The 23566-nt window shown below is 36.9% G+C and overlaps 2 protein-coding genes across 3 annotated transcripts; one reads left to right on the top strand and one right to left on the bottom strand.

The window, feature by feature from the left end:
• Positions 1 to 981: 981 nt before the first annotated feature.
• Positions 982 to 11048, top strand: mfsd9 (major facilitator superfamily domain containing 9). Of its 2 annotated transcripts, XM_046845418.1 has the most exons (7): positions 1059 to 1112; positions 1973 to 2060; positions 2317 to 2388; positions 3286 to 3329; positions 3878 to 4007; positions 7744 to 7953; positions 8088 to 11048. In XM_046845418.1, exons 3-7 carry the CDS (start codon positions 2379 to 2381, stop codon positions 8879 to 8881), a joined length of 1188 nt encoding a protein of 395 aa, XP_046701374.1. In that variant the 5' UTR covers positions 1059 to 1112; positions 1973 to 2060; positions 2317 to 2378; the 3' UTR covers positions 8882 to 11048. The 2 variants fall into 2 exon arrangements, with proteins under 2 accessions (XP_046701372.1, XP_046701374.1); XM_046845416.1 differs by lacking the exon at positions 2317 to 2388 and having other exon boundaries at positions 982 to 1112.
• Positions 10805 to 23431, bottom strand: slc9a2 (solute carrier family 9 member 2). Its single transcript, XM_046845415.1, has 13 exons — positions 23338 to 23431; positions 22886 to 23231; positions 21896 to 22359; positions 19571 to 19821; positions 19228 to 19445; positions 16905 to 17104; positions 16621 to 16710; positions 16390 to 16460; positions 16050 to 16214; positions 15871 to 15973; positions 15565 to 15681; positions 15331 to 15418; positions 10805 to 12202 (listed from the first exon to the last, which is right to left on the bottom strand). The coding sequence occupies exons 2-13, from the start codon at positions 23151 to 23153 to the stop codon at positions 11844 to 11846; spliced, it is 2394 nt and encodes a 797-aa protein (XP_046701371.1). The 5' UTR covers positions 23154 to 23231; positions 23338 to 23431; the 3' UTR covers positions 10805 to 11843.
• Positions 23432 to 23566: the final 135 nt, after the last annotated feature.

Below are 23566 nucleotides of genomic sequence, written 5' to 3'. Positions count from 1 at the left end.
GGTGTAGAGAGTGTTGTGCATTACCGCCATCTAGTGAATAGCTGATGGAAGTGTCCGTATTATCGAAACAAAAACATCACATTAAGAAAATTCTGTATGAAATACACAATATGCAATACACATTTAAAAGCAAAATGTTTATTCTAAAGTCAGGTGTGTGAAAGTGTATTAGCAGATTTTAAAAGTTAGGCATATGTTGGCCACATTGGTTACACATTTTAACATCTTTTAAATAATTACATATATTTGCAAATTTGTAAAGACATGACAAAGATTCTCGGACTAGTTCCAAAAAGTATGTCTTGCAAATGAAGCAAATTATCATTTAGTGTTTGACCCACTAAAATTCATAACACAATACAAGAAAGACACAAACCCTAATGCTTGTCTTGCAATTATTAGGATTCACAGTGGTCTAATCAATCGAAAATATTATAATATTTTTAACAACGACCAATAATTTTTTCAGTAAGTTTAATATTACTAAAATTACAATATATTATAGTTTTAAACTAATTTAATTGCTTTTATTTAGTTAATCTATTTTCATTCTACATCAGACCATAACACCTTTATCATGAGTTTTTTTTTCCTCCCAACACATTTACTAGGGTTTATTATGGTTTTAAAACAGTAAAATAAAAAACATATAAGAAACAAAAGACACGAGAAAAAAAATGAAGGCAAACTCAATTAAAAATAAAATCAAAACGATTTCGAAAGTAGCGCGTGTAAAATATGACGCGAAGCTTGGACTGTACCACAATCATGATCATAACGTCTTCTTAATGATAACTCTTAAATGGCATTTCCGGTTAAAAGAACTTCCAAAGTGATAATCATTAAATGTTAGCAACCGAATTAATGAATCCATAATAAGTATGCTTAGTATAAGTATACTTACCCCCTTCCAAGTAAAACTTGGTCCAGTCCTGGCGGTGACGCTGCACGTGTTTTGTGCAGTGCAGTTGAAGAGAGAAACGCAGCTGCAGCTTCCGGGTTTTCTGCGGCGGTCTGAGAGCAGGAGAATGAATCATTCTGAATGTAATAATTTTTACAAGTCTAAGAGACCCGCACGGATTATAAAATGCATATACATAGTTGGGTTCATGGTGAGTAGCATTAGTTTATTTCGAGAAATCATGCTGGGTTGCTTGATACCATGCAGAGTGGTAAAGACTGTAGAATGATCATGGAGCGTAGTGGCATTTAATTCCTGAGATAGTCAGGTGCATCATACATCTGAGATGAGGGGAAAAAGATAAAGGGGTTAAAGGTTCTCTGAACAGAGCTGAGATTTAAATCGATAACCTTCCGAAGAGTAACGCTGAACTTTTTCCTCTATCCTACAATGGATCTGATCTAACTGGTCTAATTGCATTCCTGCACCTTGCCCTGCTGTTGTGTTTAATCCCACCTCATATAGCAGTCCTTCTTCTCAGACAAAGCCACTAGCTCACTCATGCAGTTGAAATCAGAAGTATATTGGCTCAGAATTGAGCTGTTCTCAAGGAAAACAAAGTGTGTGGTGTGACTTCAATTAGATAATTCAAATTCCAGTCTGATCCTGGGCTAGATGTGAAACATTGGTAGAGTTTGTGTGGAACTGTCTTGAATTTACATTTATGGCATCTGGCAGAGTGACTTACATTTATCTCATTCATACAAATGAGTAGCTATTGAGTTAAGGGCCTTGCTTGAGGGCCCCAGTAGTGGCAGCTTGGTGTGGCTGGGATTTAAACTCATGACCTTCATATACAATGTCCAATGCTTTTACTGCTTAGCTGCCACCTTCCTGTCTTGTGTTTTTCAGGGCTTCTTTCCCCGCTCTTGAATCGTAATGAAATATCATGTTTTGTCATATATAATTTTTTTGTTTGTTATAACCAGTTTGTTAGTACTGTATATAGCACTGCAATGGAATAAGGAGTTTACATTCAAAATCATTATAATGATTTTTTTTTTTTTGCAGGATCTCTTTGGTGTCAGTATGATCATCCCTTTACTGAGTCACCATGTAAAGGCATTAGGAGCAAGCCCGATAGTCTCTGGAGTAGTGGGTAAGTTTCTGTGTTTCTTTATGTACAATGAGTTAATGGAGTCCTGCGGGGGGTTGTTTAATTCTTAATATGTGTCCTGATCAACGTGGATTCAGCATCAGTAACAACTCAGTACGTAGCTGTACACATATTTATATATTTATTTAACTCTATCAGGGAGTAGTTTTTAGGGGCTTATGACCTTTGTACATTTTTTATGTTATTCTTTCCACTTAGAAAATAGCATTTTCTAACTTCTATTATTTTTGTTATACAGCGAGAGAAAGAGAGACAGAGATCATGCTAAAACAGATACTGGGGCATCTAAAATGAAATAAAATGTATTCAGGTACCTCCTAATAGTTATTGTTTTCTGTTCCTTTTTCTGCATTCTTTGTGATTGATTGGTCAACTATGATTCATTGATTTGTCTTTCATTTTTTTTATAAGAATATATTTTTCATGTCTGTAGTTGTTATTGTTGCACACACCCTGCTTAGGTTGAAAAGCTTTTTATGCTTTTGTTTTTCACATGAGCTCTGTAATTAAAATAGTATGGGCATTAATTGCAATCCCAAGGTTTCCAGTCTGGAGCTGCTTTAAATTTGGACTTTGTGTAGCATAAATACTGTAAAAAAAAAAAACATGTGATGCTGTGCCGTATGCGGTGCATATTAGGCACATTAGAGTCAGGAAAATATGCAGACAGTTAATTAGTAAACATATGACTTGACTTTGGGATAAGGATATAAATGGGAAAAAAAGCAAAACGAAAATGACAGTTTTGCTGCTCTTCCTTATATTAATTCCATAAGCCAATTTAAAACCTGATTTAATTATTGCAAAGGTAGTCAAATGTATATGTATCTTTAGTTTGTTACATTTAATTCACAATTATAGTTGTATTTAATACTAGGATTTATTGCTGTGTATTTTTCTGCGTTGCTTGCCTTCGTAAGTTGATAAAGCAGTAAAAATAAGTTAATTCATGATCAGCTGCAAGTGAATTTTGGATTTTCGTGACAAAATGGCCAAATCCCCACAGCCGTGTTCTAAAATCTAATGCAAAGTCTTTCCACAGGGGTAAAGGTCTGATTGTTTTGTCTCCATTACCCATAAAGTGTATGAACCAAGGCTGAAGATTGTAAAACTCGAGACACTCTTATAAGCTCAGCTGAAACACTATGTTGAGACAGATCATATGTTTCAGAATTGACCATTCCATGCTCTCATGTGTATATTGCAGGGTCCACTTATGGGGTTTTACAGCTTTTCTCCAGCACTTTAATAGTAAGTAACTAATAAAATACAGCATATTACTGTGATACAAGTGTTCATTATTTCAGTCCTGTTCCCATTTTAAATTGATTTCAAGCTGCAGGGTCATGAGACAAGAATTTGCAAGTGAAGGAGGTGTTTGTTTTGGGGTGGTTTTTGTTGGATGCTAAGCACAGAGAATAAGGAGAAGAACAGCCAAAGCTCTGTTCTACACTAATTTATTTGGCCTCTAATTGCATTAAGTCAGCATGTTCTGTATGCTTTTGTCCTGTATACAGCGTAGCACTTCGCCTAAAAGTTGTGAAATGTCTCAAGCTGAAACCTACACACTGCATGTAGACGTTCGGCTTGGATTCAATCTCCGATCAAATGATCAGCCTTTTAATCATGTTTTCATGATGTTTATCAATGCTTTGTCATATTCCCTAGTATGCAAAACTACTTAAATGTTTTATATATGTTCAAACAGGCTGATTGTAAAACTCAAATCAAAACTGCAAGTAGTATCATGCTTTAAAATCATTCTTTGTTCATTGTTCATCATAATCTTTGTTTGGCAGGGCAGCTGGAGTGATGTAGTGGGGAGACGTTTTTCTTTATTAACCTGCCTTCTACTCAGTGCTTTCGGATATGGCCTTCTGGGAATGTCTACTACTATCGCTCTGTTCGTGCTGGCCAGAATACCAGTGGGTATGTTATGGAGACCTGTTGCATTTACAAATCTGAGAGGGAAAGCAATTTCTGATTTTATGCAGTACAGATATACAGGACTGGGCATATTACTTTTTCTTCTGTTTACTATACAGTAGTATGATTCATTTAGTTTATAAATGATATTTTCTGTAAAATGTTCCCCAGCATTCCCAATATTCCTTAACATTACTTTCAAAAGATGCCAATATATTAGGACAATTTTTCTGATAAACGGCAAAGATCAAAAGATCAAAGATGTCTGTGACCTGAAGACACAGCAAATGCACGACAAAGTCTGTAAAAAAATAAATCTACACAATATTTGGAGTATTTTGAATTATTAATTCTTTGGACTAAAATCTTAAGTATTCTTGTATTACATAGGTTTCTCTCTTTGTTATTCAGACACTTCTTTTTATTTTTATTTTTTAACCTATATTATTGCAACATCTAGAGAAAGATGGAAGCTATTTAAGAATTATGCAAACACAGACTGGGATATGACTTTAATTCTTCTTCTTCTTCTTCTTCTTCTTCTTCTTCTTCTTCGGCTTCTCCCATTAGGGGTCGCCACAGCAGATCATCTGTCTCCATACTCCTCTGTCCTCTACATCTGCCTCTTTCAACCCAACCACCTGCATCCTTGTTCTTCCTCTTTTCCTCCTTCCTGGTGGCTCCATCCTCAGCATTCTCCTACCAATGTACCCCATGTCCCTCCTCTGCACATGTCCAAACCATCTCAATCTCGCCTCCCTCACCCTGTCTCCAAAACGTCCTAATACTGTCCATTCTCGTCACTCCCAATGAAAACCTTAACATATTCAGCTCTGCTACCTCCAGCTCCACCTCCTGTCTTTAGTCAATGCCATCACAGGTCTCACCACAGTCCTTTGAACTTTCCCTTTCACTCTCGCAGATACCCTTCTATCACAAATCACTCCTGTCACTCTTCTCCACCCACTCCACCCTGCCTGCACTCTTTTTTCACTTCTCTAACACATACTCCATTACTTTGCACTGTTGACCCCAGGTACCTGAACTCCTCCACCTGCCTCCTGCCTGGCTAATCAGTACAAATCCTTTTTTCTCTCCTTAGTGTTCAACTTCTCATACAGATCCTTATATGCTTTTTACTTTCCTACACCATTTCTCTTTCCATTCACACCATGATAGAACAGTTTAAACCTCCTCCAATGTTCCTGGACTTACTCCTTTTCCACTTTGTCTCCTGAACACACAACATATCTACCTGTCTCATCTCCATCAAATTAGCTATCTCTCTCCCTTTACCAGTCATAGTACCAACATTTAAAGTGCCCACCCTAACTGGGCACTTAACCCCCTCTTTCTCCTCTTCTTTTCCTTCATCGGCCAACAGCAGCCCAATTTTCACCGGTACCCTGTTAGCTAACAATACCTGTGGGGTCTTTGGTGCGATACCTTGACTAAAGAAAAAAAAAATAATCGGCTTAAAACGCAAATTTTAATTCATTAAGAGCAACCTTTATCTTATTTATACAGCATAAGGTTGAGGGCCTTGCTCAAGGGCCCAGCAGTGGCAGCTTTGTGGTGCTGACACATAAATGTTTGAGCAAAAATCTAATGTTGTAATATCTATATACTGAATAGCAAACTTTTTTTGTTATAGAGTTATTGTTTTTATTTTAACCACAGCTTGGTTTGATGCAATATCTTGGATTATTATTTTTTTTGTAAAAAAAAAAAAAAAAAAATTTATATATATATATATATATATATATATATATATATATATATATATATATATATATATAATTATTATTATTATTTTTTTTTTTTTTTTTTTTTACAAAAAAATAATATATACTGTATATACAGTGAGGAAAATAAGTATTTGAACACCCTGCTATTATGCAAGTTCTCCCACTTAGAAATCATGGAGGGGTCTGAAATTGTCATCGTAGGTGCATGTCCACTGTGAGAGACATAATCTAAAAAAAAAAATATTTCCAGAAATCACAATGTATGATTTTTTAACTATTTATTTGTATGATACAGCTGCAAATAAGTATTTGAACACCTGATATTTGGTACAGTAGCCTTTGTTTGCAATTACAGAGGTCAAACGTTTCCTGTAGTTTTTCACCAGGTTTGCACACACTGCAGGAGGGATTTTGGCCCACTCCTCCAAACAGATCTTCTCTAGATCAGTCAGGTTTCTGGCCTGTCGCTGAGAAACATGGAGTTTGAGCTCCCTCCAAAGATTCTCTATTGGGTTTAGGTCTGGAGACTGGCTAGGAACCTTGAGACTGGCCATGCCAGAACCTTGATATGCTTCTTACAGAGCCACTTCTTGGTTATCCTGGCTGTGTGCTTCGGGTCATTGTCATGTTGGAAGACCCAGCCTCGACCCATCTTCAATGCTCTAACTGAGGGAAGGAGGTTGTTCCCCAAAATCTCGCAATACATGGCCCCGGTCATCCTCTCCTTAATACAGTGCAGTCGCCCTGTCCCATGTGCAGAAAAACACCCCCAAAGCATGATGCTACCACATCCATGCTTCACAGTAGGGATGGTGTTCTTGGGATGGTACTCATCATTCTTCTTCCTCCAAACACATTTAGTGGAATTATGACCCAAAAGTTTTATTATGGTCTCATCTGACCACATGACTTTCTCCCATGACTCCTCTGGATCATCCAAATGGCCATTGGCAAACTTAAGACGTGCCTGGACATGTGCTGGTTTAAGCAGGGGAACCTTCCGTGCCATGCATGATTTCAAACCATGACGTCTTAGTGTATTACCAACAGTAACCTTGGAAACGGTGGTCCCAGCTCTTTTCAGGTCATTGACCAGCTCCTCCCGTGTAGTTCTGGGCTGATTTCTCACCTTCCTTAGGATCATTGAGACCCCGCGAGGTAAGATCTTGCATGGAGCCCCAGTCCGAGGGAGATTGACAGTCATGTTTAGCTTCTTCTATTTTCTAATGGAAGTGGACCTTTTTTCACCAAGCTGCTTGGCCATTTCCCCATAGCCATTTCCAGCCTTGTGGAGGTGTACAATTTTGTCTCTAGTGTCTTTGGACAGTTTTTTAGGCTTGGCAATGTTAGTAGTTGGATGCTTACTGATTGTATGGGGTGGACAGGTGTCTTTATGCAGCTAACAACCTCAAACAGGTGCATCTAATTTAGAGAAATTTTTCAGAATTTTAGCCAATAGACAGGTGTCAAATACTTATTTGCAGCTGTATCATACAAATAAATAGTTAAAAAATCATATATTGTGATTTCTGGATTCTTTTTTTTTTTATTATGTCTCTCACAGTGGACATGCACCTACGATGACAATTTCAAACCCCTCCATGATTTCTAAGTGGGAGAACTTGCAAAATAGCAGGGTGTTCAAATACTTATTTTCCTCACTGTATATATATATATATATATATATATATATATATATATATATATATATATATATATATATATTTCTTTTTTTTTTTTGTTTGGTTTTTTGTTTTGTTTTGTTTATTTAATTATTTTATTTGTTGTCACTTGGATACAACTTAAAGCCTGCTTGTCATCTACAGAATCAAGTGTTTAAATCCTGTAAGAAAATTGATTTGGACTTGCCTTACATTTTTTTGTGTAGATTTTATGTAATAGATTTTTTTTTTTGTTTGAATTTATGTAGACTCTATGCAGTTGGATATGGATATATATGGTATGGATAATTTTTTTCACCTTTTTCACAGGGCTTTTTAAACACTCCTTGTCCATTTGCCGAGCCCTCCTGTCAGATTTAGTGACTGATACAGAACGCCCTCTGGTAATGGGTCACTTTAATGCAGCTTCCAGTGTGGGATTCATCCTGGGCCCAGTGGTAGGAGGCTACCTCACTGAACGTGAGGGAGGATTTTATTTGTCCTCCTTAGTCTGTTCAGCTATCTTCGTTCTTAATGCAGGTGCACCAGAATTATAATTGTATATTTACCAATTGACTTGTATCTATAATTATTTGTGTATTTCCATTTATGTTCTGGTTGATACAGTTATCTGCTCTGTAGACTTATTAAGACAATTTTGTCATAATTTTCAGGTTTAGTCTGGATGTTGCCATGGAGTGAGATTCCAAATCACCATTTCAGTGCTAACAAGAACATTAAGAGCAGACAGCCACATGATGGACTGAGAAACTGTGATGGAAACCACCATATTTGTCTGTCTACCACTAAAACCAAAAATGTCATTCAGGACTGGGGTAATATGGCCCTAATCCAGCTGACTTCAGTAGGAGCACAAATCCGCATGGTGGCCTCTTCTGATATGTGGGATGTTTTTCTGGTGCGTCTGCTAATGGGGTTGGCTATCATGCTTTATCACAGTAACTTCTCTCTGGCTATGGAGGAGCGCTTTGATTTGAAACCCAAAGCGACAGGCTACATGATCAGCTATAGCAGCATGCTGGGTGCACTGGCTGGGTGCCTGGTGGGCCCGATGACTCGTCTTTACAGAGGCAATATGTCTGCCCTGCTGCTGCACTCCACAGCAATCACATGCTCATTGATCTTCCTGTATGCCGCAGCAGGTAGCATATGGCACGTCATTCTCTCCTCCACATTCTTTGGCATTTCAACCAGCGTGGGGCGCACCTGCATTACAGACCTGGAGCTGCAGCGTGGAGGGAATGCAAGGGCTAGTGGTACCTTGATTGGAGCGGGCCAGTCAGTAACTGCAGTGGGGCGCATACTGGCCCCGTTGCTATCCGGCCTGACTCAGGAATTCAGCCCATGTGGGCCACCAAGTCTTGGGGTGATGCTGGCGCTCACAGCTCTTGTGCTACTGCTTGTCAGGACTCCAATGTGGGCTAAGGTGAAGAATAAGAATGCATGATCGGACCAAGGTTTTAAGCCACATATATAAGAGAACATTGGGCAATATGGAGGCAGCTGTAGAAACTGGCTGGTGGCTTTCTGACAATGAAATGAATAGATTTTTGATATAGTTGTGATCTTGGTAAGACAGGTACCACTTCTTTTAAATGTTTATTTTTTTAAACATAAAATTCAAATGTTTTTATACATGATTTATTATGAAGCAATAGATAAATGGTAAAGCAGATAGCATTGCTGCATCACAAACCTAGGGTAGCTGCTTTGTTCTTGAGTTCAGGTTAATATCTATGTGAAGATTTACATAGTCTTGCCTTTTGGTTTCCCGCTCCATGGTGCCAGGTGATGGACTGTCATTTGATCCAGGGTAAAGTTTCTGCCTCTGCCAATGTTCCATGGGATAAACCTGTATTGGCAGTTCCAAAACAGACTGCCTGTGGGAGGCAGTCTGAGTTCAGTTGCAATGTTGTCTCGTTTTCCATGAATTTGAGCACAACTCGTACGCTGGTGCACATTTTTTTTAAGGAAGTAAAGTAACCTGCACTTCTGTTTTAGTCAATGATGACATAATTATTAGTAGTGCTTGAGAAGCATCACTATTACAATTGCTCATACTTGTTACAATAATTCTTCTTTTTTCACCAAGACAAAAATTCAGCATGTAACTGCTATTAGTTGCTCACTTTAGGTCAGAGTTGCAATCTGGTTAGTATATTAACATTGCATGAGGTCAGGTGAGGTCAACAATTGAACCTCAAAATACATCGATTAAAAACCTACTGCAATATATTTGCTTTACTAGCATTGCAGCATCACGGACCTAGGGTACCCGTTTTGTTTTTGAGTTCAGGTTACCGTCTATGTGAAGTTTCGCATAGTTTTCAAAATATCCAACTCCTTTTGGTTTCCCTCTCCATTCTGCCTGCCAACATCAAAGTGATTTCAGCAAATAACATAGGTCTCCTTGATGTTCGCCTTTATCTGCCACATTAGAGCTAGCCTGGTACTACCTGCAAATCTAATTCTGTTCCCACCGGGATAAATTAAAATCAAATTTGGGTCGTAGCGTGTGGCAGCACTTTTTTTTTTTTTTAGGCAACAGCCTTGTGCACTTTCTTTGCCTTCCTATTTGATGTAATCTTTTTATTATGGAATTAATTTGTAGAAACATTTTACATATCAGACTAAAGTAAAAACAAACTAAATATTGTAGGTTTATTCAGGTGTTTTTAACAATGCCTAGGAAAGATACACATTAATGAGCTTAAAAAAAAAAGGTAAATGCAGCAGTTGGTGCACTTCCTTAATCAAGTTTGTTCTAATTCTCTTTAGGTTGTTTTACAACATACCACAGGAAAATGTTTATAAAAATATTTTATTAAGTTTTTTTTATATTACATTACAGTTTTTCTCAGGTGCTTTGGAGCATTTTCTAGAATCATACATGAACACATGAATACATATCATTGCTATCAGAATGACGAGTCCTTTTGTCATTGTTAACAAACAAGGAAGTCAAAATGTTTAGTCATGTTGTCAATATGACAGTGCATGGTTTTATTTTCTGATATGAACTACAGTGTTACAATGTTAAAAAATGCAAAAGGCTGAATTTCTTCTGTATGGCATCTATGAATTTCAACACCACAAATGTACACATACTTGTATGTGGGATATTTATTGCAAGAGCCCAGACAGGATTTACACTTTTAATGTATTGTACTAGTATTCATTCATTTCTTGGTTGTTCATCCACTTTCAGAAATTGTATTTCTGTGATATATATATGTTTATATATGCTCACTAATTGATTTAACGAGATTCACCTTTGACCTGTTTTAGAGAACTAGTTGACTACTACTACACTCCCCTTCATTGGTGAAATTGAAAATCTGCACAATTCATCAATTCAAGACACATTTTATAAAAAGAAAACGAAAAAAGTTTAATAGAAATGTAAGACAGATTATGACAACAGGTTTAACCATTTTCCATTCAATAATTTATGCAATGATCGAATGCCTAGATGCTTTGGGGATTAAGACTATTTAGGTGAGAACCGGTATAACAAAAAATGCTTTTATGATGTGTGCAAGTGACTACTTGATGTGGAGGTTTTTAAAATTCAATTTCTGAACTGAGAAAAACTATTAAAAAAAAAAACTAAATGAACTGATGTGGAAAATCAATCTGTGCACTGATGATTTAAAAGAAAATACAGTTCAGTAATTTCCATGGTAGCTTTACTCATCAAAAGTTGATGATGAAAGAATTTTTGTCCATGCCTTCATGCAGTACAAGTGCAAGCTTCGTCATAAACTTGTGGTGTGGTGACTTCCTTTCCTCAATTCAGTTTTCAGCAGGGTGCAAATTTGGGGACCACCATGGTTTTTGCAAAACTCACTTTGTGCTTTGTTAATCATTTCTATGTTGAAGGTGTGTTTGTTTTGTTCATCATTTTCGTTGAAAGTTAATATGCTCTAGCTATGGCCACTTCTCAGTGTTTTTGCAGAGTAAATTGGGGATATCATGTGTATATGACACAAAAATGAAGCATTAGTGTACATGAATCTTTTTTCACTCAGCTAATATTCAACAACTTTGCTTAAATGACTGCTTTGTTCGATTATGTACAACAGTTAACAGTCCATTCACTAAAAGCTGAGCTCATTTCCACTTCAACTTTGATGAATAAAGGCCAGTCAAAATGCTATATAATGAGCAGCAGAAGTAGTACCAACATTATTAATGACGCATTTTGAATACTTTGGTATTCTACAGGTTTCTACATGCTGTGAATGTTTAACAATCCAGTAAAACGGGTCCTAAATAAAAGTCATTCCATTTCGGTCTTAATCCAGTTATTCTGTTTTTTATTTACTGTAGGAACAGTAGTGTATGTTTCAGCCACATAATTTGGTTAACATGCGACATGAATTTTGCTTTTGCTGGCTTTTTTGATCCTATGGCTTCCACTGAGGTCTCCGTAGCAGAGGGTTTCGTGCCTCACTGGTGTCTTGCTCAGGAAGCTCTGGCCTCCATGTTGTAGGGGGAGATACAGCCTGCTGCTCTTCTATTTCTGGCTCATAGTCTCTGGTCCTGTGGTGGATATGCCGATGTGGATTTGAGACCTTGGAAGAAGTGGAGCTGAGGCTTAATGAGCCATACTGCTTCTGTTCCTCATTTATATCATCTACACTGGTCTCCACAAAAGGCTCCAGCCTCCTGAGAGGTGCCATTGGCATGGAGAGGGTACGTGCAGGCTGCCTAGATCTGGGCCTGGATGATGGGTAGCTAGGTTTTATCACAATGTCAACTTCCTCTGAAAAAATACAGGCATCGTTTTATTTGATTAAACAAACAAAGGCTTAACTAGAGTGATTGATATATTAATCATGCTACTTTGAAACTAACCTTGGCACAACATTGGAGATAGTATAAATGGAAACAAGGCTGGTTTCAAAGAGCAGTGAATGAAGAAAAAGTCCTAGTGCATTAGCAACACTTGGTCCATAAATAAGAAACTAATTTGCAGTGTAAGTAAAGTAAACTTTGTCATGAATTGGTGCAAAATCAGATTAGACTTTCCTCACAGATAGAAAGAAACATAAGGAGGGTCCAGATTTATTTTTTCTTCAACATTGTACATTAATACTAAAGACATCCAGACACATAAAATGCTGTTGTAAACAAAAAAGCTTAAAAAACACCCCAGAATGTCTTATATTTTAGATTATTCTAAGTAACTACATTTTTTCTGTGATGACAGCTTTGCAGATTAATGAGGTAGTCACCTGGAATGATTTTCAGTTCATAAGTGTTCCTTATCAAGAGTTAATTTGTGACATTCAATGGTTAAAAGTCTTATTAGTGCTACTACAACTGTACAAATCCATATTATGGCAAGAAAAACTCACTTAAGTAAAGAGACAAGGCAGTTTATCATTACTTAAAAAAAGAAGTTAGTAAACCCTGAGAAATCTCAAGAACTTTGAATGTAAGCCCAAGTGTCATAGCCAAAAGTGGAAGGTTCTTGAATGTGTGGTTCCTACTCGGAACCATGGAAGAGGCAGTGTGATGGTGTGGGGGAGCTTTGCATGTGACGCTGTTGGAGATTTAGTCACATTTTAGGGCAAACTTAACCAGCATGGTTCCACAGCATTCTGAAGCAACATGCCATCACATCTGGTATACACTTAATGGGACCATAATATGTTTTCCAACAGGACAATGACCCCAAATACACCTGCTATGTGTTTGTTTTTTTTCTTCCTGGTAGCATAGCCTAGTGTAGTTAGCTAGTCTGTTGCTGTTTGTTAGTTAGGTTAAGCTTACAAAATACAGCCTAGAGTAGACATTTTTCTTATGTTCATTTCTTTGGCACTGTCCATGTTTTTTTGCCGGTGTGAGTCTAGTCTTTCTGACTCTGTTGAATACTTCTGGAATCTGTTTTCTTACCTTACTGCACTTGACCATTAAAGCAACAACTACTCTAAACTCTGGTCCTACTATTTTGTCCAAACAACCCGCAACAACTAAACGGTTATTGTTCCCACACTCCCCTAGGCCTAGCCAAGGTGGGAACATAAGTTTTTTACAGACAAAATCCTTATTTTATTATTTTGTAGGGACATCACAATGAAAAATAGAAGCATCATCTTTGCAGGAAAAATATACAATGGCACATTAAAAATGTAAAAAATATCAAAGCATTTGCTTGTTCATGTACGCTATTGCTCTTCCTGTGCTTAAAATATATCCTTGTGTACAAAATGCCCTGATTAACTGGATAGTTTTATTCTAGTAGCAATGATGAGTTTCACTCTAAAATCTTTTATTTACTTCATCCTAAACACACCCTTGTATTGGTTCACACATTTATGCCTAAAGTAGTCCATACACCTCCCAGCAAGTTTTTTGGAAATCTGGAGAACAACCAAACAAATGCAGTGAGTACACACACACAAACACACACACACACTAACCCAAGCTCGTGAACAAAGCAGGAAATCTGGACAATATCCGTTACACCACTGGACCACCTCTCCTAACTAAACATTTTCCTGGATAGTTTCCTTTCACCAAAGAAAGCCTTTTGAATAATTTGAATATAGAAAACTTTTGGATGCCCCTTGAATAAATGACTAGGGTGAGTTAATCTAAAACCTCACATTCCCTTTTGGACTGGGCTTGGTTTAGTTCATTAATTATAAATATTTCCCCAAATTCTCTTATTAAGAATGCAAACAAAACACCTAAGATACTAAAAAGCAGATACTATAAATACTTATACTCGAATGCTGTAGCTACATCATTTATACTGGCCTCTGTTGCACAAATAAAGAGCAGGACAGAAATAGATTCCTCTCTAATGCTAGACGATAAAAGATGCTAAAGATATAACCATGTTTACAACAAGTACAGTCTAACCCAGGAAGGCTGTAGTGCTATCATAAAGAGAACTGAAATGAAGAAACAAAAACAACAGAGGAACAGGAAGGATGGTCCTTAGAAAAACAACATAGAGCCTAATATGTCATACTGAGATAAGGTGCAGATGCACTTATACTGAAGATGCCTCCCTCCAGTGGCCTTCAAGAAATAATGAACATAGATTAAGTCCAAACTTGAAGGATCCACGTCATAATAAGCAGAGAACAAAATAATTCAAAAGTACAAATAGAAAACATTTAGAGTTGCACCCTTTACTGCTTCATTAGGAAATATTTCAGATGTACATTTAGATGATTTTGAAGTTGATGCAAGTGCCATATGAGCTGGAGCTGTGCTGTTACAGGAGGATGCCTGTGGAATTGGCATCCTGTATTTTATTTTTCACGTAAATTCACCAAACATCAAGTAAAATACTCTACAATAGAACAAGAACTATTTGCTCAAGAAGGAGAGTAATGGAGTGCTGCTTTACATGGCCTGGTCTCCACAATCACTTGATCTAAATCCAGTTAAGATGGTTTGAGATGAGTTAGACAGAAGATTGAAGGAGAAACCGCTAACAAGCTCTCAACTCCTCTAGGAAATCCTCAAGATTGTTTTAAAACCATTCCAGGTGACTACCTCATGAGGTTGACTGAGAGAATGTTAAAAGTGTGGAAGGCTGTCATCAAAGCAAAAGGTGCTACTTTACAGAAAGAGAAATTATCTAAAACATATTCTGGATTATTTTACATGTTTTTGCTTACTACATATTGTCCTTTTACAGTTTGGATGTCTTAAATATTAATGTACAATGTTAAATAATAAATATAAAGAAAAAACACTGAAGAAGATTTGTCCAAACTTTTCACTTGTACTGATTGTACACATAATCCACTTTAATAAAAATCTCTGTAAACCTCTTTTAAAAAGTAAAACAAACTCCATAACTACATAAATAAGATCCTAGTAATTGGATGGCGAGTGTGTGTAATTAGCAACGTGTGTGGTTTTCACCATTGGCGTTTCTTCTCTCTGTAGCAAATCGGGAGTTCAGACTTTGACCCACAGGAAGAGAAAAATATTTTAGAGCCCCTGCATCCTCCTAGTGTAGCAGAGTTGCAGAGTTTTGGGAAATCAGAAAAAAAAGTACATAAAAAAATACTTATACTAAAATCCTTAAGGTTAAAGAATAACTGTAATGCTACTATATAGGAGCAGCAGGTTTTTGCTAAGCACAATGTTTCTTACCATGCTTTGGAGTCTTCTAGTTCTAAGACTGTGTCGGAGGCTGGTGTGTCGTCTCATCAGGATCTCTCTGTTTTGGGTTTCATTAGGGAGGGCATGTTTATTGGTATAGGACACAGTCTAAAGAGGAAAAGTTAGAATCACAAGATGACAAGTCACTTTAATACATAAAAATGTAAATGGTCTGTGTATGTGTGTATATATATATATATATATATATATATATATATATATATATATATATATATATATATATAATTATAGTAATTATAACTAATTACTGACTGTCTCATACAGTGTGAAACTTACCCGTTCTCTGATCTTGTACATATTCTTTGACAAAATATCATGCATGGCTATCAGATCTGTTGTCAGAAGTGTTTTCCTGGGTTTATCAGGCTTGTTCTCCTCACTACAAAACATACAGAAAAATTATTATGCATAGTAGTTTATATAATAATATACTAATAATAGAAAAGCAGACGTACTCCAGGGATATGATTTGTTTTGTGCTAATGTCACCAGATACTGTGTCCAAGATCTCCATAGCATTTTGAAGCTCCAGCTTTTTATAAAGAGCCACAATGCTCGACTCAGGCCGGTCATCACGGATCAATATTTTACGAAGGAAACGGTTATTAAACCTCATAAACCTAGCAAGTACATTTCAAATATATATTAACATTTTATCACTTAGTAAAATCATGTCACCTTAAGAATAAAAAGATAAGTGTAAAAAAAATGTTATAGTTATAAGTCCATGTACATGTTTTGAGAGCATAGTAAAGTAAATAGAAAGTAGATTGCAAATAGAAGTTTAATGTTTACCTGTCTTTCAATGAATGGTGGCTCCACTGTCCACAGAGATCCTCTATTCCTGCAATTGTATGTTCCATCAACTGAAAGATAGAGCAGCTTGATTATAACCAGATGAACATGCATTTAACAATAAGTATTAAACTTTACAATGAATCATTGTACTACATGAAGCTTAAGTGTCAGTATAATTTAGCACCACATCAAAGAAATGGACCAAGATGTCCATATCTGATGACCCACCCTTTTGTGAATCTCAACGTTAATAGAGCAGAGACCCCGATTTGTCTTTCTAACATTAATCAGTTCAATAATTGGCCTTATACTGATACCCTGCAAAGGAAGAGAAAAATGTAATTAAAGTAAGGGTTCAATTTAAGGTGATGCAGTTGATTTAAAACTGCATATAGTGTTGCATTTACTTTGATAAAAACATCGTTGTGCACTGATTATTAATTCCAGATTATTCATAAATTATTAATCTGTCGCGTTACCAGAAAGTGACAAATTATCAAGTAAGAAGTTACCTGGATGAAGACTGTGAAGATAATGACAGCAATGCAGGTGGTGACAAAAAGTTTTTTGCGAAGAATTGTGTCTGGAAGTGTGAAAGCTAATGCAAATGATACAGCCCCTCTAAGGCCACCATAGGCCAGACCAAACTGGTCTTTGAAATTGAAGGGGATGGTGCGGAAGGGATTAATAATCTGTGTCAATACCAGGATACCTAGAAGACCAAGTGATGTTTAAAGATCCAAATAAAACAATAGTTGATTTTAGTACTATAATACTTGCATTGTTTCAAGGAGGTAGATGGCTTAAAAAGCTTTGAAACATACACCGACCACACATAATATTATCACAATAAAACATTATGACTGGTGAAGTGAATAACACTGATTAACTCTTCATCATGGCACCTATTAGTGGGTGGGATATATTAGGCAGCAAGTGAAGGTTTTTCCTCAAAGTTGATGTAATAGAAGCAGGAAATATGGGCAAGCATAAGGATTTGAGTGAGTTTGACAAGGGCCAAATTGTGTTGGCTGGCCAACTGGGTCAGACAATCTCCAAAACTGCATCCCTTGTGGGGTGTTCCCCTTCTGCAGTGGCCTGTATCTTTCAAAAGTGGCCAAAAGGAGGGAACAGTGGTGAACGGGCGACAGGGTCATGGGCAGCCAAGGCTCATTGATGTACGTGGGGAGCTAAGGCTGGCCCGTGTGGTCCGATTCAACAGATGAGCTCCTGTATCTCAAATTGCTGAATTGCTAAATGGGTCAAGGCAGTTTTGGCAGCAAAAGGGGGACTAACACAATATTAGTCACGTGGTCATAATGTTATGCCTTTTCAGTGGTCCATCAAGTTATGCAATTACTCCATTGCACTGCTGCCAGATGATTGGCTGACTGGAAAATACTACTGCATACAGTATCTCACAAAAGTGAGAACACCCCTCACATTTCAACAACCATTTTATTAAATGTTCTCAAGGGGCATTTCTATAGATAGAAAAATTAGATATATTTTAGAGTAGTCAATGTGAGGCTTGTATAGCAGCACAGATTTACTGTCCTCTAAAAATAATTTAACATTGTTGATACAACAAAATAACTGGCAAAAGTGAGTACACCTTAAGTGATAACAGCTGTATATCATTTAACCATGCAAAGCCACATGTCCTATTTGTGATGTTCATGTTTTTCTCTGCTTGACAGGACCATACAAATTTCTGTTAGAGCAGGTAAAAGGTGGCTCTTTAAGTACAATTGTTTCATACTGACCACTGGATGTTCAACATGGCACCTCATGGCAAAGAACTCTCTGAGGGTTTGAGAATTAGAATTGTTGCTCTCCACAAAGATGGCCTAGGCTATAAGAAGATCGGTAACACCCTGATACTAAGTTACAGTACAGTGGACAGGGTCATACAGAGGTTTTCCAAAACGGGTTACACTCGGAACAGGCCTCGCAAGAAGTTGAGTCCTTGTGCTGTGCGTCAGGTGCAGCGGTTGGCTTAATAAAAAAGACGAATGCTGGCAGCATTGTTTTTAGAGGTTGCAGAAGAGGACGGTTCACATGCCCTTGCTCAGACTATATGCCGCACATGTGAAAAGTCAGTTTGCACGGCCATCGTCCCAAAAGGAAGCCTTTTCTAAAGCTGGCTCACAAGAAAGCCCACAAACAGTTTGCTGAAGACAGCCTGTCTAAGAGCATGAATTACTGGAACCAAGTCCTGTGGTCTGATGAGACCAAGATAACCTTGTTTGGCTCAGATGGTGTCCAGCATGTGTGGCAACCCTCTGGTGAGGAGTACCAGGAAAATTGTGTCTTGTCTACAATCAAGCATGGTGGTGGTAGCATCATGGTCTGGGGCTGCATGGGGAGCCGCTGGTCATTCAGGGAAACATAAATTCCAACATGTACTGTGACAATCTAAAGTAGAAAATGATGCCCTCCATTCAGAAACTAGGCCGTATGGCAGTTTTCCAACATAACAATGACCCCAAACACACTACCAAATGTGCAGCTCTGGTTTCATGCCCAGCAGGATTAAGGCAGTGCTAAATAACAATGGTGCTCACACAAAATATTGACACTTTGGACACAGTTTTGACATGTTAACTGAGGGTGTACTCATTTTTGTTGGCAGCTATTTTGTTAACTATTATAGACAATAATGGCTGTATGTTGAGTTAATATATATATATATATATATATATATATATATATATATATATATATATATATATATACACATATATTATATTATTATATATTATTTTTTTATTTATAATTTTTTACAAAGGCTATTAAACTCTGACAGACACAAGCAAAAATGTAACCTCTTACCTAGAGTCCTCCAAAGTTGAGCGAAGAGCAGAGTAAATAGTACGTAACCCCAGTTCCACTCATGGTCTGTTGTTATAGTAACAACACCAAGAAAGAAGAATATAAGTGTTTCTGACACAGTGCCAAGCATTTTGATGGAGTGTCGTATAGTAGTGCATGAGCGCTGAGAAACATTTTCTTCCACATAATACTTCATGGTCAAGGCACAGGTCACAATGCTGGAACAGCACAAACAATAAACTCTGGTAAAAGTATGCTACACATTCCACTGTCATTGTAAAAAATTTATTTTATCAGTATCATTAACTATAATTGAGCTTGTATTTGCATAGGTTTTACTCACGCCATGATGCTAGAAAGTGATAGCAGCTCAGCCAGCAGGTAGGCCAGGTAGCTGTACATGAAAATGAAGAGAGGCTCAATCTCTCTCACCTTCCATGTAAAACGTGTAGTAAAAGCTGCCACAAAGCCAAACAGGAACCCAAAGAACATTCCTCCAAAGCCTACCACAAAAAAGCGTGCCACAGACAGAAACACATCTGTCGCATCCAGCGCTGGCAAGCTTGCCACATGATTAAAGAGATTATAAAGTACCTGAAACACAAGCATTTCAAGGTGTACTTCAATGACAGATGCATGACCGTGTAAATGGCATTATACTTTTCTATCATTGTATATTATATACTAATAATACACAATAGTACAGTGTATAATAACATTTTGCTAAGAATCTATGTCTGATTTTTCACATTGTATGGTACACTTGTAAAAGTGCATCGACCAAGCAAAATAATTTAATCAAATAAAGTAAAAGAAAAAAGAGTTTTCTGGATTATAATGTATAAATAATGACGATGAATAATATAAACTATTATAAAAGTTATAAGTAACATGATATTTATTTTTAGAGGTTTTATTTCCATTTTATTTGCCTTTGTGTGCCTGTTGCCTTTGTGTGCCTGTTGCTAGGGAATGACCACACCTGCTCTTGCATGATCAAATGTTTGTTCTTTTTGTCAAGTACAGAAAGCAAAGATTTGCTAACAGACACAGGCACAACACAGCATTCTATTAGGCTACTGAACAGAGCTCACTTTAATAACTGTGTTGGTATATATGCATTTTAAATATAGATAGATAGATAGATAGATAGATAGATAGATAGATAGATAGATAGATAGATAGATAGATAGATAGATAGATAGATAGATAGATAGATAGATAGATAGATAGATAGATAGATAGATAGATATTCTAATTAGAACATGTGAAAGGTTTAGTTAGAAAAGATATGCTGATAAAAAAAAGTTTTAACTTCGTCAGCTTTGCTGATGATTCAGATTACTGTGAGATAATATGATGCTTACTGTGCATTCACCTGCTTACACAAAGAGTAAATTTTCCTACTGAAACTATGTGGCTCCAGGCTACTGTCACATTAAAGCAAAACTAATAGCAGTTATATAATAATGACCTAAAAGCCCTGATGACAAAAATGTATGCTCAGTAAGGTGTGTATATTTCTTACAAAACTCACAAACAGAGGAAGTTCCAGTCAGGTGAGTTGAACCTGAGATGGCTTTTGCACAATGAACTATAAAATAAAAACCCTTAACAAGTCTAAATGAGATCCATTCTATTAGTGGCTCATATTATCATATCTCAGACTCTCCTACATTTTCTTCGATATAGTGCTCTCAAAAAGAAATATCTTTGTTAAATATATACTGTTTGTGTCACAATTATTAGCACCCTTTTAAAATTATGTGAATAAAATACATTTGATGTATACTCATATTCATAATCCAACAGCACCTATATTACCAAAAGCTGTTGGGAAGGGTCTCTATGGTTCTATGGACAAATAAAACCAAAACACAGGATTTCTGTAACATCAGAAGTGGTTTTGATCACACAGATAATTAGCTATATAGAGAAAGGTCTATATGGAGAAAGGGCTATATGGATGGATCTTTCATCGGGACAATTATCCAAAACATACTTCAAAATCAACACTAAATTAAGGTCCTGCCATGGCCATTATATTCCCCTGAGATGAACCCAATAGGAAACCTGCAGAGTGAACTGAAAAGGAGAGTCCACCTCGGATCTGGTCTCCAGATACCTTGCTATGTATTATGCAACTTCTCGAGCATTATGGGAGAAGATTCAGAGCTGTTATTCTGCACAAAATATTGACTAAAGGGTGCCAATAATTGTGAAATACATATATTTAAAATTTGTCATGCTTGGTATCTATGAATGCAGAGTATTTTTGTAATCTAACAAAACATCAAAAGATTAAAACCATCAGTGAACAGTTGATAACCTCAACAATTATAGAACTAATGAATGAGCATTCGGTGTTACACATGAGAATAAGCTGTTTTGATTCTGGTTCCTATCAAGGCTGCTTCCTTATACCTTCTTAGGGAGTTTTTTCTTGCCTCTGTCGCCACTGGATTGCTCATTGGGGATAAACTTATAGGAACTCATTTATACAATTAAAATTGTTAATTTGAATTAATTAATTTATTTATTTAAATCTGCATTGGGACAGTGTCTATTGTTGAAAAGGCTAATACAATTAAAATTGTATAAATAAATAAAAACTGAATTAAAAATATTAATTTTTCCACCCTGTGGCTAATCAAAGCAGTTCACTCACCACAGTGACGGCATCATTAAATAAGGACTCGCCAAATGCCACAATGTAAAGCTGCTCATGGATGTTGACATCCTCAAACACAGTTAGCACTGCCACAGGGTCCACAGCCGCAATAATGGAGGCAAACAAAAGGTTTTCTTGTAAGTTGATATCCTGAATACCAAAGGCTGGGATCTGGCAGATCCCGAAAAGAGACACACCAATGCCAATAGAGTTCCACAAGGTCCCCACGACAGAAAACCACATCACTGTGCCCACATTCTCAAAAAAGGCCCGAGTGGGCATGAAGTAGGCTGAATCCAGAACGATGGGTGGCAACATGTAGAGGAAGAAGACACTGGAGGTGAGGACAGCTGGAGGCATCTCATGTACCGAGTGCATGATAGCTCCCACTATAAGCCCAACAGCAATCAGCAAGCATGACTCTGGTATCCATATTGTAATTTTATGGTACACATGGAAACCTGTTTTAAAAAAGTCAAGAAATAAGTGACAGATTATCCCAGTAAGTGTCAGAGTTCTATAGTCTAACACAAGAACAGTGTGTATGAGAAGGGAACTCTGTGTTTATATATATATATATATATATATATATATATATATATATATATATATATATATATATATATATGCTGAAATTATGAATGTCAATATGAAATTCTGAGCCAGAAGAATGTGCTGAAAGCAATGCTATTTTCTAAAGGAGTGGGCCAAATAACATTTATTGACCTTTTTTTGTTTTAAGGAGGGGTATACATTTTCTAAATTCATGACAAATCAAAGTAAGGCAGTAATAATAAGTGCTGGTACTATTGTGAATTCTGTGAATTCAGGACTGCTACAGAGTCAATGTATGCTGTAATGTATGATATTACAGAACATGTATTATTGAACATAATCTGGAAAGTATACACCTGCCTTTGACAGAAACTCCTTATCAACTGGGATTAGTTTTTCAGGACCGTGTGGAGGTCACGTGTGTTTGCTTACCTATTTTGGCAAATGAAGCAAGTAGCACCCATAATGTTATCTCGAACGGAATCTGAACACGAGGATAATTTACAGTAAACATGGGGAAATTCGTTTTCTCGGGCTCAGGAAACGAGTAAGGAGATTCGCGTGTTGGTTTCTGTGCTGGATGTTGAGATGGAGTGTTGCTTGTTGTGGGTGAAGGCACCGCGCCTGCAGTCACCAATGCCATTAGCGACCATGAGATTACAAACATAAAAATAGTTTTCAAGTTAAGTGAAAATCCCATGTTTTCACTCTGGAAGAAATAAAAATATATATCCTGTATTGTTCGCTTCCTTTTCTTCTTATTGTTCTTCAACAGTTGCTGTGTCAAGTTCAGAAGATCAGGGAAAGAACAAAAATCAACAAAGTTTACAATTCAGAAATTACATTTAGTTTCATTACACGCGTGTGTTATCAAGATTTCTTACCTGGTCCTTTCGCAAAAGTCTATGCCCCCAAGTACTCTCTGGATGTGCCCCTCCTTCTGCCCGCAACTTACCTTTCGGGTTTTACCTGACTGCATGCTCACCTGCTTCCGTGGAGACTCACTCCTGATTGGAGCGGCTTGGCTTTAAAGTAGCATTCCAAACACATCAGCAAATGTTGAACGTTATACTTGAAAGTAAAAATAAATAAATAAATAAATAAATAATAATT

Source organism: Silurus meridionalis, chromosome 3, assembly GCF_014805685.1.
Source record: "Silurus meridionalis isolate SWU-2019-XX chromosome 3, ASM1480568v1, whole genome shotgun sequence".
In the NCBI taxonomy this organism is placed as follows: domain Eukaryota; kingdom Metazoa; phylum Chordata; class Actinopteri; order Siluriformes; family Siluridae; genus Silurus; species Silurus meridionalis.
Note: the sequence above shows the minus strand (reverse complement) of the source record. Positions and strands in the feature narration are given on the sequence as shown.